General features: G+C 57.8%; 1 protein-coding gene across 2 annotated transcripts; it reads left to right on the forward strand.

Annotated features, from left to right (window-relative positions):
• The first annotated feature begins 7,261 nt into the window (after nucleotides 1–7,261).
• FXYD2 (FXYD domain containing ion transport regulator 2) lies at nucleotides 7,262–13,046 on the forward strand. Of its 2 annotated transcripts, none has more exons than XM_058663849.1 (6): nucleotides 7,262–7,398; nucleotides 11,293–11,331; nucleotides 11,487–11,561; nucleotides 12,486–12,522; nucleotides 12,653–12,682; nucleotides 12,869–13,046. In XM_058663849.1, exons 1-5 carry the CDS (start codon nucleotides 7,380–7,382, stop codon nucleotides 12,675–12,677), a joined length of 195 nt encoding a protein of 64 aa, XP_058519832.1. In that variant the 5' UTR covers nucleotides 7,262–7,379; the 3' UTR covers nucleotides 12,678–12,682; nucleotides 12,869–13,046. The 2 variants fall into 2 exon arrangements, with proteins under 2 accessions (XP_058519832.1, XP_058519831.1); XM_058663848.1 differs by lacking the exon at nucleotides 7,262–7,398 and adding an exon at nucleotides 9,684–9,752.

Genomic DNA, 13,046 nt, shown 5'->3' on the forward strand with positions numbered 1-13,046 from the left:
ATAAAATATCACTTGTTTCCTAATGGCTCTGGGACGCTTTGCTTTCTGGTCCAAGGCTTGTTCGGTGTCAGGATGAACTGTGGAACTTGAAGGGCCAAGCATGGTCCATTCTGGGCCAGAGGAGGAAGTGGAGTCTGGAGAGGGAGCTGAGCAGGTGCGTGTTTGTCCCTGTAGCTTGTGCAGGCCCCGCCCTCACTCCACCCACCTCTTTTCCATCCCTATTTGTCCTTCCCACAGCTCTCCTGGTGCCTCTCCAGTCCCCTCTGCCAGATGGATGTACTCTGCATCTTAGAAAACGGGGAGCACAGTGGCTAAGTGAGGGCTCAACGACCTGGAATAAAGGAACTGACTGTTTTTGCTCAGGTCTGAGGCTTCAGGCAAAGGCTTGCTGAAGAAGGATGTGGGTGGGTTATATGGGTTATGGTCGAAGTCGGACACTCCCTCCCCAGGAAAGCCTTCCTGCACCTGGAGCAAGGAGTCCCTGTTGTCTTCTGGTCATACTTGGTCCCTGGCCTGGAGTCACCTAGAACATCTTCCCAAGAATGTTACTAAGAAATACATTGTATCATTTGTATCTTATTTGAGAAGCCACGGGACAGAGAGAAGGAGAGAAAGAAGGGGAAAGAGTTTCCAAGACCCTCAATGGCCAGGGCTGGGCCAGGTCCAAACCCGGAGCTGGGAACTCAGTTTCACTTGGTCACTTGGACCATTCACTGATGCTTGGAACCAAAGCCAGGGACCAAAGCCAGGTACTCTGGGTGTAAGGCACTCATGACCTAACATTCCTCCCCCAACACACACCTTTTAATTCAGTTTAATGTGTGTGTGCGTACCACACGGGGCCCAAGCCCAGCCATTTTCCCTGGCCGCCTTGGGACCTGTCTGGTGCCTTCCGCATGCCCACTCTCGCTTCTGTCCTCTGTCTCTGAGCCCTTGGCAAAGATTGAGATTTACAGCTGAGAGCAAGCACAACATGTCAGCTCAGGACCCATGGGAGTTTTAAAAAATGTCTCTGGCCAGGGGCTGGCATGGGAGTAGCAGGTAAGTTGCAGCTTGTGACACCTGCATCTCATATTAGAGTGCCTGGTTCAAGTTCTGGCTGTTCCCCTTCCAATGCAGCTTCACACTAATGCGCCTCGGAGACAGTATTTAAGGCAGGTCCCTTAGATACTTAAGTCCCTGCCACCCTCATGGGAATAAGCCTGGGCTATCTGGGCTGTTGGCTTTGACCTAGTTCAGCCCTGGCTATTGCAGACAGTTGGACAGTGAACCAGCAGGTAGGAGATCACTCTCTCCATCTGTCCTTCTTTATTTCAAATAAAAATATTTAATTTGAATCCTGTGGTCACATGTAGACGTGACACATGAGCTGGTGACTGGTGCTCACGGGACCCGAGTGCGTCAGTGGACTGACAGGCCTGGCAGAGGCTCTGGGGCGTGACTGGACGGCAGGTTGCAAGCACACGGAAGTCTATGGGTGCCTCTCCTAGATGTGACTGGAGTCAGACGGTAAGCCTGGCACAGTGCATTGGGCAGCTCTGGCCCTTGGGGTGGTGATGTGACTGCCAGGAAGCACTCTGCCATCTCATCACGTACATGCAAAAACCTTACACAGGTTGTGACTCACTACTGATGGGCCAGACCCCACAGCTGGGGGCCATCTCTCTCCATTGCCCTGGGGCACACCATGCAGCCAGCCTATCATCTTCATCCTGGGGTGGCTGGCGTCCTGATGGAGGGCAGGGTGGTCCCATGGCCCAGGTGACCCTACTCAGGGCACTGACTAGCAAGACATGCTCCAGGCAGGCTCCTGGGCAGCAAGCAGGTAAATGATAGTGAAGTCAGTATGGCCTGACATGGCTATGGAAAAGGGTCAGTCTGCTTTCTCGCCCCCAGCCCCACCAAGAGTGCTGTGGCCCGGCTCCCTGTAGGAATCTATAGGTTACAGATTAGAACTTGGACAATGGTTCTGGGAAGAGAGTCAGGGACTGAGCACCGGCAGCCAGGAGCTGTGAGGGTGAGGAGGATTTGAAGCTGAAGTTCATGCCAAGGTCACCGTCCCCTTCCCCTGTCCTCTCCATGGATTGGCTGGGCAGAGCCAGGGTAGGAAGGCTCACCAATTCTGTCTGATTCACCCCATCTTGTCCCTGGCTGTGCTACCCTGCTGTAGGTCCTGATCAAGAGAAAGAGAGAGATCAGGTGTGTTAGCCTGAGCTGGGGCTATGGGACGCAGGGTGGGGGTAGAGCTTTGATAATACCTGTCGCCAGGCCACAGGAGGGGGAATGGCCCCCCTCTTGCCATTAGTGTGATTCATGGCTGTCACAGCCAAGCTGCAGGGGGCAGAATGAGCCAGTTCAAGCCACCTGTTTGTTGATTCTGCAGGGCCAGCCCCAGCCCCGTGGCTGGTTACACAATAATGGGGCACCTGCCCAGGCAGTGATGGCAGAGCAAGTGAGGCTGTGATCAGATGTCCCAAAGGACTAGGGATGGGGGTGCGGTACCTGGTGGAGGGGGCCCTGCGGGCCTGGGAGAGCAGGTTCCTGCCCTGAGCCTCCTTATCTTGCTTAGGCTAGGAGAGCCTGGGCAGCTCCCACCTGTCCGCCATTTTCTCTCAGGTGGGCTGGGCCTCCTGCCACACAAACCTCAGTCTCCCCAAGTGGCAAGGGGAAGGCCCCTCTTTCTTCCTGCTGTCCTGTGGGCTCAGAGGGGGCAGCCTGGCCACTTGCGCCTGGACTGTCTCTGGTGCCCAAGCCTCTGCTTTCGTACATGGCATGACCTCATCTTGGGAGCAGAGTTACCCTCCTTCTGTGGGTCTGGGTGCAATTCCTGACTTCTTGTCCCTAAAAACCTGCCTGACGGAGTTTTGGGTGCAGTAAGACAGACCTCAGGAGTAGCCAGAGCAGTGGCTGTCGGGAGTAGAGCCAGGTGCTGAACTCACAGAATTTAGCAGACGATGTGGTCTGAGGCCTCATGGAGGCCAGAGCAAGCTTGGCATACTGCAAAGGACATGAATGGTTTTGCCAAACCACCTGTGAACCACTGGAGCCACATCAGAGAGGAGTGAGGGGTGGACTGCTCCTGGAGGACTTCCTGGAGGTGGCGAAACTTGAACTACTGATCAGAAATGAGGAGCTATGTGGGTACCAGCAGAGGAACAGTCTCTGTACCTCGTCCAGCCCAGCGTGGGAGTTCTGAAAGAAGGCAAGAATGTATTCCTCCCCAGGGACTATGAGAGAGGTTGGTGGGTCAAATGGGTTTGTCCTAGTCATCAGTTGGTGACCTTGACACTTGGATGGAGTACATTTCCCCTTGGCAGTTCCCAGGACCTCCATGCCCTGCACTCAGGCTGCCTGGAAGTCAGCACCAAGGATCCCCTGGGCCCACCCCCTCTCAGTCCTGCCTTATAAGACCCCACCTGGCATCTGGAGCCACAGCAGCAGCTGGAGCCAGTGCTCCTGGGGATCCAGGACCTGTGGTTGGCACAGATGGGGTCCTGGAGGAGCTGCCACCTTCCCCACGCCATGCCCACAGGGCCAGACACTGAAGGCGGGTTCTGAGCGCCATCTAGGAGTTTCTGGCTTCTGCCGGGTTGAAGCACCCTTCAGCTGCCAGCCGGAAGGAGCTGATTTGATGCCTGGAGTTCAAGACTATGGACTCTGACATACAACCCCGAAGAGGACTGGAGTGGGTTTGGGTAACTCCAGCCTGGGATGCTGGGGGTACAACTTCTGCTCTGTGAGAGCCAATGGGATGAGGGTGTCCCACCCAGCCCATCAACCACCTCAGCAACTCAGCAGGTCCCATCCTGGCCTGCTGCCCTGAGCCTTTAGAACTGGGGACAAATGGAGGGCGCCTCTCCCTATCCCAACAACCCAGCAGTGACCACCTCAGCCTGCTGCCAGAAGGCTGGCCTGGGGACACTGGGGCAGGGCTGTACTTTGAGATGGCCATTGACGTGGAGGGAGGACCCAGGGCCCCGAGGCTTGGCAGGGACAGGAGAAGACAGCTGATATCATCTCTATACTGGGAAGACAGACAAGGGGGCCTGGGTCAGAGGGTATTTCCTGGCCCTCCCCCAGCCTTTCTGGAACAGCATGGAGGGATGCTGCCCAGCTCCACGTGGCAGGGAAGATGAAGAGCAGGCTCCCGAGCCAGGTGTATACCAGGAGGGGAATGTGTCACTTGGCTCTGTCCAGGGAGGAAAGAGTGGTGGTGCTGGCACAGGCCAAGGGTTCCGGAGGGTTCTGGCAGGTCCTGAAGGGTCCGGGAGGCAGGTGCTGTCTGGAGCCTGCCATGGAGATAGCCCCTGCAGAGGCTTGAGCCAGAAGCAGAGATGACCGCCGGAGTTCCCCTCCCCCACCCTGGGGGTTGCAGTGGGGGCTGGTTCAGGTCGAGGGGAACAAAGCTGCCACTCATGAAGACCTCTGTGAGCGAGAGCCATCGCTGACGCGGTCCCTGCAGCAAGCCCGCAAGGTAGGTGTCAGCATCTGCACGGCAGACAGAAGGAGAGGAGCACTGCGGGGGCGAGGGCACAGGTCCCAGGCTCAGGTGCAGGGCAGCTTCTTCCATCCAGGAGGTCTAGCCCTCCCAGGGAGGAGAAGCTTGGGAGCTGTCCCCCGGAAACACGGTGGCCACAAGAGGACAGGCCAAGGCCTCTTGGAAAGGGTAGTGCTGGGTGTGGAGCCCGGGCAAAGACAGAAGTATCTGGACTTGCTAGCCACCTGCTGCCCCTCCCAGAGACCAATCGCAAGTCAGTGCGGGGGGCAGGGTAGGCAGGGCAGGGGCCAGCATGAGAGGTCAGCCCTGGACCCACCTGGGCCCCAGTAGCCATTACTTTTTTTTTTTTTTAAGATTTATTTTGTTTTCATTACAAAGTCAGATATACAGAGAGGAAGAGAGACAGAGGAAAATCCTCTTCCGATGATTCACTCCCCAAGTGACTGCAACAGCTGGTGCTGTGCTGATCCGAAGCCAGGAGCCAGGGACTTCATCCAGGTCTCCCACACGGGTGCAGGGTCCCAAGGCTTTGGGCCGTCCTCGACTGCTTTCCCAGGCCACAAGCAGGGATCTGGATGGGAAGTGGGGCTGCCAGGATTAGAACCGGCCCCCATATGGGATCCCGGCACTTTCAAGGTGAGGACTTTAGCCGCTAAGCCACAGCGCCGGGCCCACCTGGGCCCCAGTAGCCACTACTAAACAGAACTGGGGTCCTCTCTGTCTGCCTCAGGTGATGCCACCTTCCAGGCTCAAACACACAGACATTCTTGCCCTCTTGGAGCTTAAATTGTAGTTGGATTGCAGACAGACGAGAGAAGGACAGTCTCAAAGCTCTTGGGAAGTGTTGAGTGCTGCAGAGCAGACGGCCTCAAGAGGGGCTTGGCGTGGTGCTTCCTGTGGAGCATTCAGGACAATGGGCATCAACTGGGTCCTGAGGCAGGAATGTGCCCTGCTGGGTCCCAGAGACCAGCGGGGCTGCCATGGAAGCACGGGGGGGGTGTTCCCGAGAGGTCACCAGAGGCCGGGTGCAAAAGGTCTTGCAGGTGGTAAAAGGACCTTGGCTCCTCCTTGGAGCCGTTGGAGTGCTTTGAGCAGGAGACTGACCCATCTGTGTCATGGATGGGACAGCCAAGGATGTTCTCCAGGGTCTCAGTTCAGGGTGGAGACACTGTCCTTCACAATGTGAGGGCTCTGTGTGTGTGTGTGTGATTGTGAGAATATGTGTATATGAGAAAGTTTGTGTGCACGAGTGTGAGTGAGAGTGCATGTGTGTGAGTATGTGTAAGAGGTGTACATCTATTTGCGAGTGTGTATGAGAAAGTGTGTGTATGTGGACTGTGCATGTGAGAGTGTATGAGTGAATAATGTGAGTACTGTGTATCTACGTGAATGTATATGAGAAAGTGAGTGTATGTGTGATATGTGTGAGTGTGTATAGGCGAAAGAGCTTTGTGTATATGTGAGTATGTGAGTGTGTATCTGATTGCGTGTGAAAGTGTGTGTGTTTGTGCAAGTCTGTGGCCGGGGAGTCCGGCTGAGACCATCACCTGCCTGGACCCTAATCACGCGCCTGGGCCAGGTCACCTTTAAAGTCCCTCCCTGCCCTGGGGTTTGTGCACCTGTCAAAGTGCCTGGCTTGGGAATTTCTGCTCTGCGGCTCTGAGCCATCTCAGTAGGCAGCTTTCCACCACGAACATGTGACAGGGCCACCATGCAGGCTAGCCACTGCCTGCCTCTGGACCTGGCAGCCCCCTCTGGACCTGCAGGTATCCATTTTCAGCATTTTTAAAGCTCCCCGGAGGAAGACATGGCCACAGAGGGACAGAAAGGGGACTTGTCAGAAAGACTAGGGCCTGAGGCCAGAGCCAGCATCCCCCTCAATGCTATTGCTCAGTGGCCATGCCAGGGAGACCCTGAGGGAGACCTCAGATCCCAGATCTGCTGCACGACATGACACTTGACCCTGCCTTGGGCTGGTCACAGGCCTCAGTGACCCAGGAGCAAGGTCTCCTTCCCTGCCCTGGGGTGGGGAAACAGGCTGCCTCTCGGCCATTCCCCAAGCAGGCCGGGAGCAGCAGCACCCCCTCCAGGCCTGCTGAGGCTGCGGGCATCTCAGTCCTCTGAGCTACAGCAGCAGCAGCAGTGGGTCTAACATCACAGCCTGTGCAAGTCCCAGCTGGAGGCCAGCCCCAGTTCCAGTGCTACAGTTGCTCCCCGTCCCTCCGGAACCTCAGGCCCCAAGGGCAGGCTCCCCAAAACCAGTCCCACCCAACAGAGGCTGCTGCCACTCTGCCCAGTCTCAGGGGACCCCTGGCTATAGAAGGTGACACATTAGGGCACAGGACGAAGGGACCTGCAGGATGTCTGCTCCCTGAGTAACGGCTCAAGGAGTCCCACCCTCAGATGCCCTTGACTATCTCCCTCAACTGCCAGATCCTGGCAGGGGGTGGGGGTGCTGGAGGAAAGAGGGGACTCTGATTTCGCTGACTCCAGCCCTGACCAGTGTGCTCCTGGCTCCTGGCAACTGTTCTGTGCACCTTGGCTGCTTGCAGGTACTGGCTGCTGCCGTGAGCCCCTGACAGCTGTAGGGCCACCGTGAGGGCTTATTAGAGCTGCACCCCCCTCCTTGGGTGCAGGTGGAGGTCAGCCATCCTCCCCCTCCCTCTAGGCAATTCTCACGTGGCTCCCTTGCCCCAACCCATCCCAGCGGCGGGCGGGCGGGCACGAGTGAGGGCTTCCTTCCTGCCCCTCCTCTCAGCCTCCTGGCTCTGGGCTCAGCCAAGGTGTGCAGACAGGCCGTACCATTCTGCGCATCCGGGCCCTGGGTGACAGACACATCACACATCTCTCACACCCTAAGACACTGCCAGCAGCTCCTGCCATGGACAAGTGGTACCTGGGTGAGTCCCCCGAGGCCTGCCCCATCTGCCTTCTCAGCTACTGACCCAGGTGTATTCCTTCCTCCCCCCACCCCAACTTTCCAGTGCACCCACCAGATAAGCAGCAGGGGCCGTCAGGGCATGCAGCTCTGAGCACAGGCCCCTGGCTGGCTCGTCTCCCATCTGTCTCTCTGGGCAGCCTTGCACCTGCAGGAACTCTGAAGGCAGACCCTGGCTGCAGGTCTGGCTCAGCCATTTGACCTCTCTATGAAGCAGGGATTTTGTTTCCTATGAAGTGGGGGCCCCGTGCTTCGCAGAGCTGAGGGGGTGACGACTCTACTTGCTGCAGCACCAGGCACATGATGGTACATGATCCAGCTGTCAGCCAGTTGTGAACCATTCATCACCTAGCTCTCCATCATCTATTGGCTATCTACCTATGGAACATCTGTATTGATCACATAGCTATCATCTTTTTCTTATCTACCATTGTCACCATCATCTATCCATATCTACCGTCTGTCCATCTGTGTCTATCAGCTATCAGCTGTATCGACCATCTGTATTGATCAGGCAGCTATCATCTATTTCGCTATCATGTAGCATCCTCTTCTATCCATCTCTATTATCATCCAGCTAACTATACTTATTATCACTCTAGTCCTTCTCCATCTGCCAGTCCTTCTCCTCTATGCATCTGTGTCTCTCATCTCTCGATCTGTCCCGCATCTCTCACTGTCCCTTTCTCTGTCCACACCTGCTGTCTCGCTTCCCACCTGTTTCCCTCCCTTGTCATCGGGGAGCCCCCCAACGGTAGCCCAGGGATCAGGGTGCACTGAGACAGGGAGGTGATACGTAACAGCAGCTCCAGGGACAGCGGCTGGAGCTGCGCAGCCCTGGCAGAGCTGAGCCTTCTAGCTCTGATTTTACTTCCAACCCTGTGTTCCTAAGCGCATACCTCAGCCTCATGCCTTTGCTTCTCTAGTTTGCCCAGGGTCGCAGGGCACTCTTCCAGGGGCCGCTGCCGGCCACCAGAGACCAGCCTTTGCTTCTTGATCTGAAAATGACCCCATGGGGTTGGCCGTGGGACAGCACCCAACAACAGGTGCACAACATCAACTGCAGAGTGGGATTTTCATGGCTGTACAGGTGGTTTCCAAAGGATCATGGAAAAACATGGAACCCAAAGATAGTGTGAATTTTCCATGTGCCTTTTGAGGCCTCCTTGGGCTACTGGTCCCTTGGCTCTAGGATAGGAGCTGCAGTGGCAGGACAGTCCCTGGTGTTAGGGTCAGGACACCCTTCCCTGTCTTACTCACTCACTCCTCCCAGGTAGCACTGTGCCCATTTCACAGATGAGGGGACCGAGGCACACAACACTTCAGCCAGTGGAGGAGCCAGGGTGTGGCCTCAGAGATGGATCCCCTGAGGATTCCTGGAGGTGGTAGCTCCCCTCAGAAGGAGCAAGCTGTCCTGGATGGCCACTGGCCGCTGGCTTTGACTCTTTGTATCATACCAGTGTGTGTGTGTCAGTCTCTTTGGGAGAGCTGGGCAAGGATGTTACAGGGCTCCCTGAGTCCCAGGCAGTGGGAAATAGCCAAGGGGGCTGGGGAAGGACCCCTGACTTCCAAAGCTCCAGACCCGACTGTCAGGCTGCACCTGCTCCTCACGGGCTGTGTGACCTCAGGCAAGGTGCCCAACCTCTCTGGGTCACTGATGCTTCCCCTGTAAAATGTAAAAATCACACAAAGCTCAAGATGGTGGCAGCCAGGAGAGTGCTTGATTAGCCAGCAGAGTGAGATCTTCCTTCTCCTGAGGGTGATGGTGGGAGGAGAGGAGAGTCTGATTCCTAAGGATCCCCACAGGGAAGCACTGAGTGCCAAGTAAGCCATTCTAGCAACCAGGTCCTGTCTACAGGGCTGAGGGGTGGTGGCAAGTTGGTGTTGCGGTGGCTGGGGGGTCTCCGTGGGATCCCTGCCTTTGCCCTGAGAGCTCCCGAGGCCAGCTGAGACCTGCACTCCCCCAGCCCCACAACTGGCTTCCACAGCTGGCCAGGTGACCTCTGCTGATCCATCCCAGGCCCTTCGGCCCTTTAGCCTGTCAACCCTTCTCTCTGGAAATTTCCTCTGGGAGGGCTTGGGACCCCAGCCAGCCCCTCCCACCCCTCACAACTCCGCCTGCCTCAGCGGGAGCCCCTGGTTCACGCTGCAGCCTTTCTTGTGACCAGGGTAAAGATTACCTGACACTGTTAATGTTTAATGTCCGCACCTCATCCCAGGCCACCCGCAGCAGACACTTGCCCCAGGAGGTGGGAAGCGGGCAGAGGAGTCCCCGTTGGGCTGGGGAAATGGCAGGGTTGCAGGCTGCTGCTGTGGGTGAGTGTGTGCCCGCCCATGCTAATGGGGTCCCCTGTCACGCCTGCCATTCCCGAGCAGGTCTGCATGCAAGGCATAGAGCACACATGGCAGAACGGGGCGGGGGCGGGGAGTGGACAGGAGATGTAAGCTAGTGAGCATGTGCCTGCTGCCTTACCAGGTCTTGCCAGAATTCCCAACCAGAGCAAGAGGAGGATGCGGGTCCTGGCTAGGGCAGGAGCAGGGCAGCTGTCCCAGCCCGTCCCCTACCCTCTGACCCATGTCCAGAACACATTCCCTAAAGGCATCCTGTAATGGGAAGGGACTCAGGTCTGTGGCTGAGGGGCACCTGGTGACTGCATGGGGGAGAGGGTGTCAGCTGATCTGGAAAAGGGGAAGGCCTGGGGTGGGGGAAGGACTCTTCGGCATCCTAGTGTGAGCTCCCCATGTGACCTTGAACAGGGCTTCATCTGAATCTGACCTTGCAAGGTTCTGGTGGGGGAAAGAGTGATCCAGAGGTCCCCACCCCCCAAGCCTGGCCTGTGCACCTGCTCCTGTTGAACTACTGGGCATCAGGCCCCAGGGGGAGTGGGCACTGACCCTCTGCTGACCTGGCGATGGGCCATCAGAGACGCAGTCCTGCATAGCCTGGGAGGTACCTACCTGCACACCCCCACAGCCTCAGGCCTGGTGCCCTGTGCCAAGAAGGGCATCTGGCAGGCAGGCAAGGTGGGGAGTCCTCCATCGTCCCAGGGCAGGTTGACACCTTTCAGGATGTAGGACGGACCTGGGACATCTGCCGGCTCCTGGGCAGTTCCAAGGCAGTGTCAGGGAGGCCTGCTAGGCTATCTCAGGGCTGGCCGGGCAGCTTTACTTCCAGAAGTTTCTTTCCTGCTTGCCTGCAACTCTGAGATGACCTAGCTTAAGCACCTGGATTCTTGGCTAGCCCAGCCCCACCACTTGCTCACTCTGTGACTGCAGATGAATCATGCCCCCTCTTTGTGCCTCCATTCTGCTAACGGGGATGCCCCCTGGTGCTTAACTAGGAGGCAAGGACCCCCACGGGTGGTGTGTGAGTGTGGCGATGCAGGCAGCAGCGCTGATGCTCACTGCGAACTTGGCGCAGGGTCCCATCCTGCCTCCCACTTCCACAGGGGCTTGGTTAAGCTCCCAAACTGGGCCTCCCTTTGCTCCTCCTGCTCCGTGAACTTTAAGGTTCTGCTTCATTGGTTCACTGGCTAATGTTTGCACAGCATCCTGTAGCTACCTCCTGAGAAAGAGGTAGGCGGTGTCCCTACCGACCAAGTGCCCACCCCTCCCCCACACAGCACGGGCACCTGCTGCAGACAGGGTTGAAGCAGTCTGGCACAGAGGTGCCCCACAGGCAGGGCACACACACACTCCGCTGCCTCCCCTGCCAGGAGCTTCCCTGCGCCCTCCAGACCCTTAGGCCAATGGGGGGAGGGAAGGCAGGGACTGGGAATCTCCATCATTCCCAGGGCTGTTCCACTGTCCTCGAGCCCCCGCCCCTCCTTCAGCCCACCTCTGGCTCTCTCCTCAGGTGGCAGCTCCAAGGATGACGTGGACCCATTCTACTATGGTGAGCTGAGCGGGGATCCTGCCCAGTCTCCCTGTGTCTGTGCTCTGAGCCCTTTTGTCCCCCTCCCTGCCCTGGGGCCGCTGTCAGTGTGTGGGCGTGTGGGTGGCCAAGGGAGACGTACGCCCATCCCACTTCTTCCTGCCCTCTGTGCCCAGATTATGAGACCGTTCGTAAGGGGGGTCTGATCTTCGCTGGCCTGGCCTTCGTCGTGGGACTCATCATCATCCTCAGTGAGTGGGGATTCCTCACGGTGCAAGGAGGGGGTGCAGGATGGAGTCATGTCTCTCCCCAGGTTCCCCAAGCCCCTTCCTCATGCCGCAGTAGGAGGCCAGGCTGCCTGCACCTTGGGCCACAGAGCCAGGCGTGTGCCCGCTCTGCTGCTGAAATGGAAGGGCCAGCTCCCTCCATCCTGGGAGGCCATGCAGAGCAGGGAGAGGCGGGCACCTGCTGCGACCTGAACCACCTCTTAGAGCATTCAGGTCCTGGGCCCTATGAGGGAGGCCCCGCTCTCTCAGGACCCCCTGGAAGGGGGGCAGCAAGTGGCCCAGAGCTCCACAGCGAGGGGTCCCAAACTCCCTGGATCTCAGTTTGCCCACCTGCTGAGATGGGCTGACCCTATCTGCCAGAGACACTGGCGGTCAGGTAGGATCCTGGGCCCTAGTCCCAGCAGGCAAGCACAGTAAATGTTTCTTGGTATGTTTGAGTACATCCCAAGACGGACACATGGAAACACCACCAGAGGCAAGAAGAGGCTTTCTGCAGCGCACATGTGTTCTTGCGTACTGGAAGCCTAACGCGGGTCTGGGCACTGTCACTCCCACACGGTCTGGCAGGCGGACCTGCCTGAGCAGGGCACAGAGGGGACTTCTTGCCACATTTCTGTAAGTGTCACGAAGCTGCGTGCCCGGCGCTGTGTTGGGGGCACTGCGATGACCCCTTACGCCTCCCGCCACGTCTGGCAGTGCCTACCCTGGCAGGTGGCGGTGGAGCCTCTGTAGTAAGCCCTTGTTGCCGGCGAAGAGCCCTGGGCTCTTCCTTGCTCCCTGGCCAGCTTTACATCAAGGACCTCCCAGCCCCAAGCCAGGAGGGAGGGAGGCCGAGGAGCCAAGTCCTCAGAAAGTTCCTGAACACGAATCCCTTTTTCTCCATTCAAGGCAAGAGATTCCGCTGTGGGGGGAATAAGAAACGCAGGTGAGCGCGGCCTGGGTGGGGTGAGCCAGGGCTGGGCGTGGGATGAGGATGTTGTCCTTACGGCTGGGGAGGGGTGGAGGCCAGGCCCCTCCCACTAACCCCCTCCTGTTCTTGTTCCTCCCCATCCCAGACAAGTTGGCGAAGACGAACTGTGACCAAGGTGCGTGGGGTGGGGGGACAGACGGGAACTGAGCTGGGGGTGGGTTCAGCCCTCCCCCACCACGGGTCAGGTGGTCTGCCACCCACTATGGGCTTTCTATGGTGAGCTGCAGGGGTGGGAGGGCCCAAGATTCCAGCGTTGGTTGACCCTTAACTTCCAGCCCCATTCCTACCTTCGTTTTTGCAGAGTCAGCCCTGGCTGCCCAATGGAAGTGGAGGATCTCTAAGTTGTCCCGGGGCTGGGGATCCCTTGACCTGTGTCTGCCAGCACCTGGGCTGAAGGTGGAGCCAGGCTCACCGTGATCCCCGAGGAGTGCAGGGGTGGGGGCACCTCTTCCTGCCCATGCCACTCTTGCCCCCAATAA

Source organism: Ochotona princeps, chromosome 4, assembly GCF_030435755.1.
Source record: "Ochotona princeps isolate mOchPri1 chromosome 4, mOchPri1.hap1, whole genome shotgun sequence".
Taxonomy (NCBI): Eukaryota; Metazoa; Chordata; class Mammalia; order Lagomorpha; family Ochotonidae; genus Ochotona; species Ochotona princeps.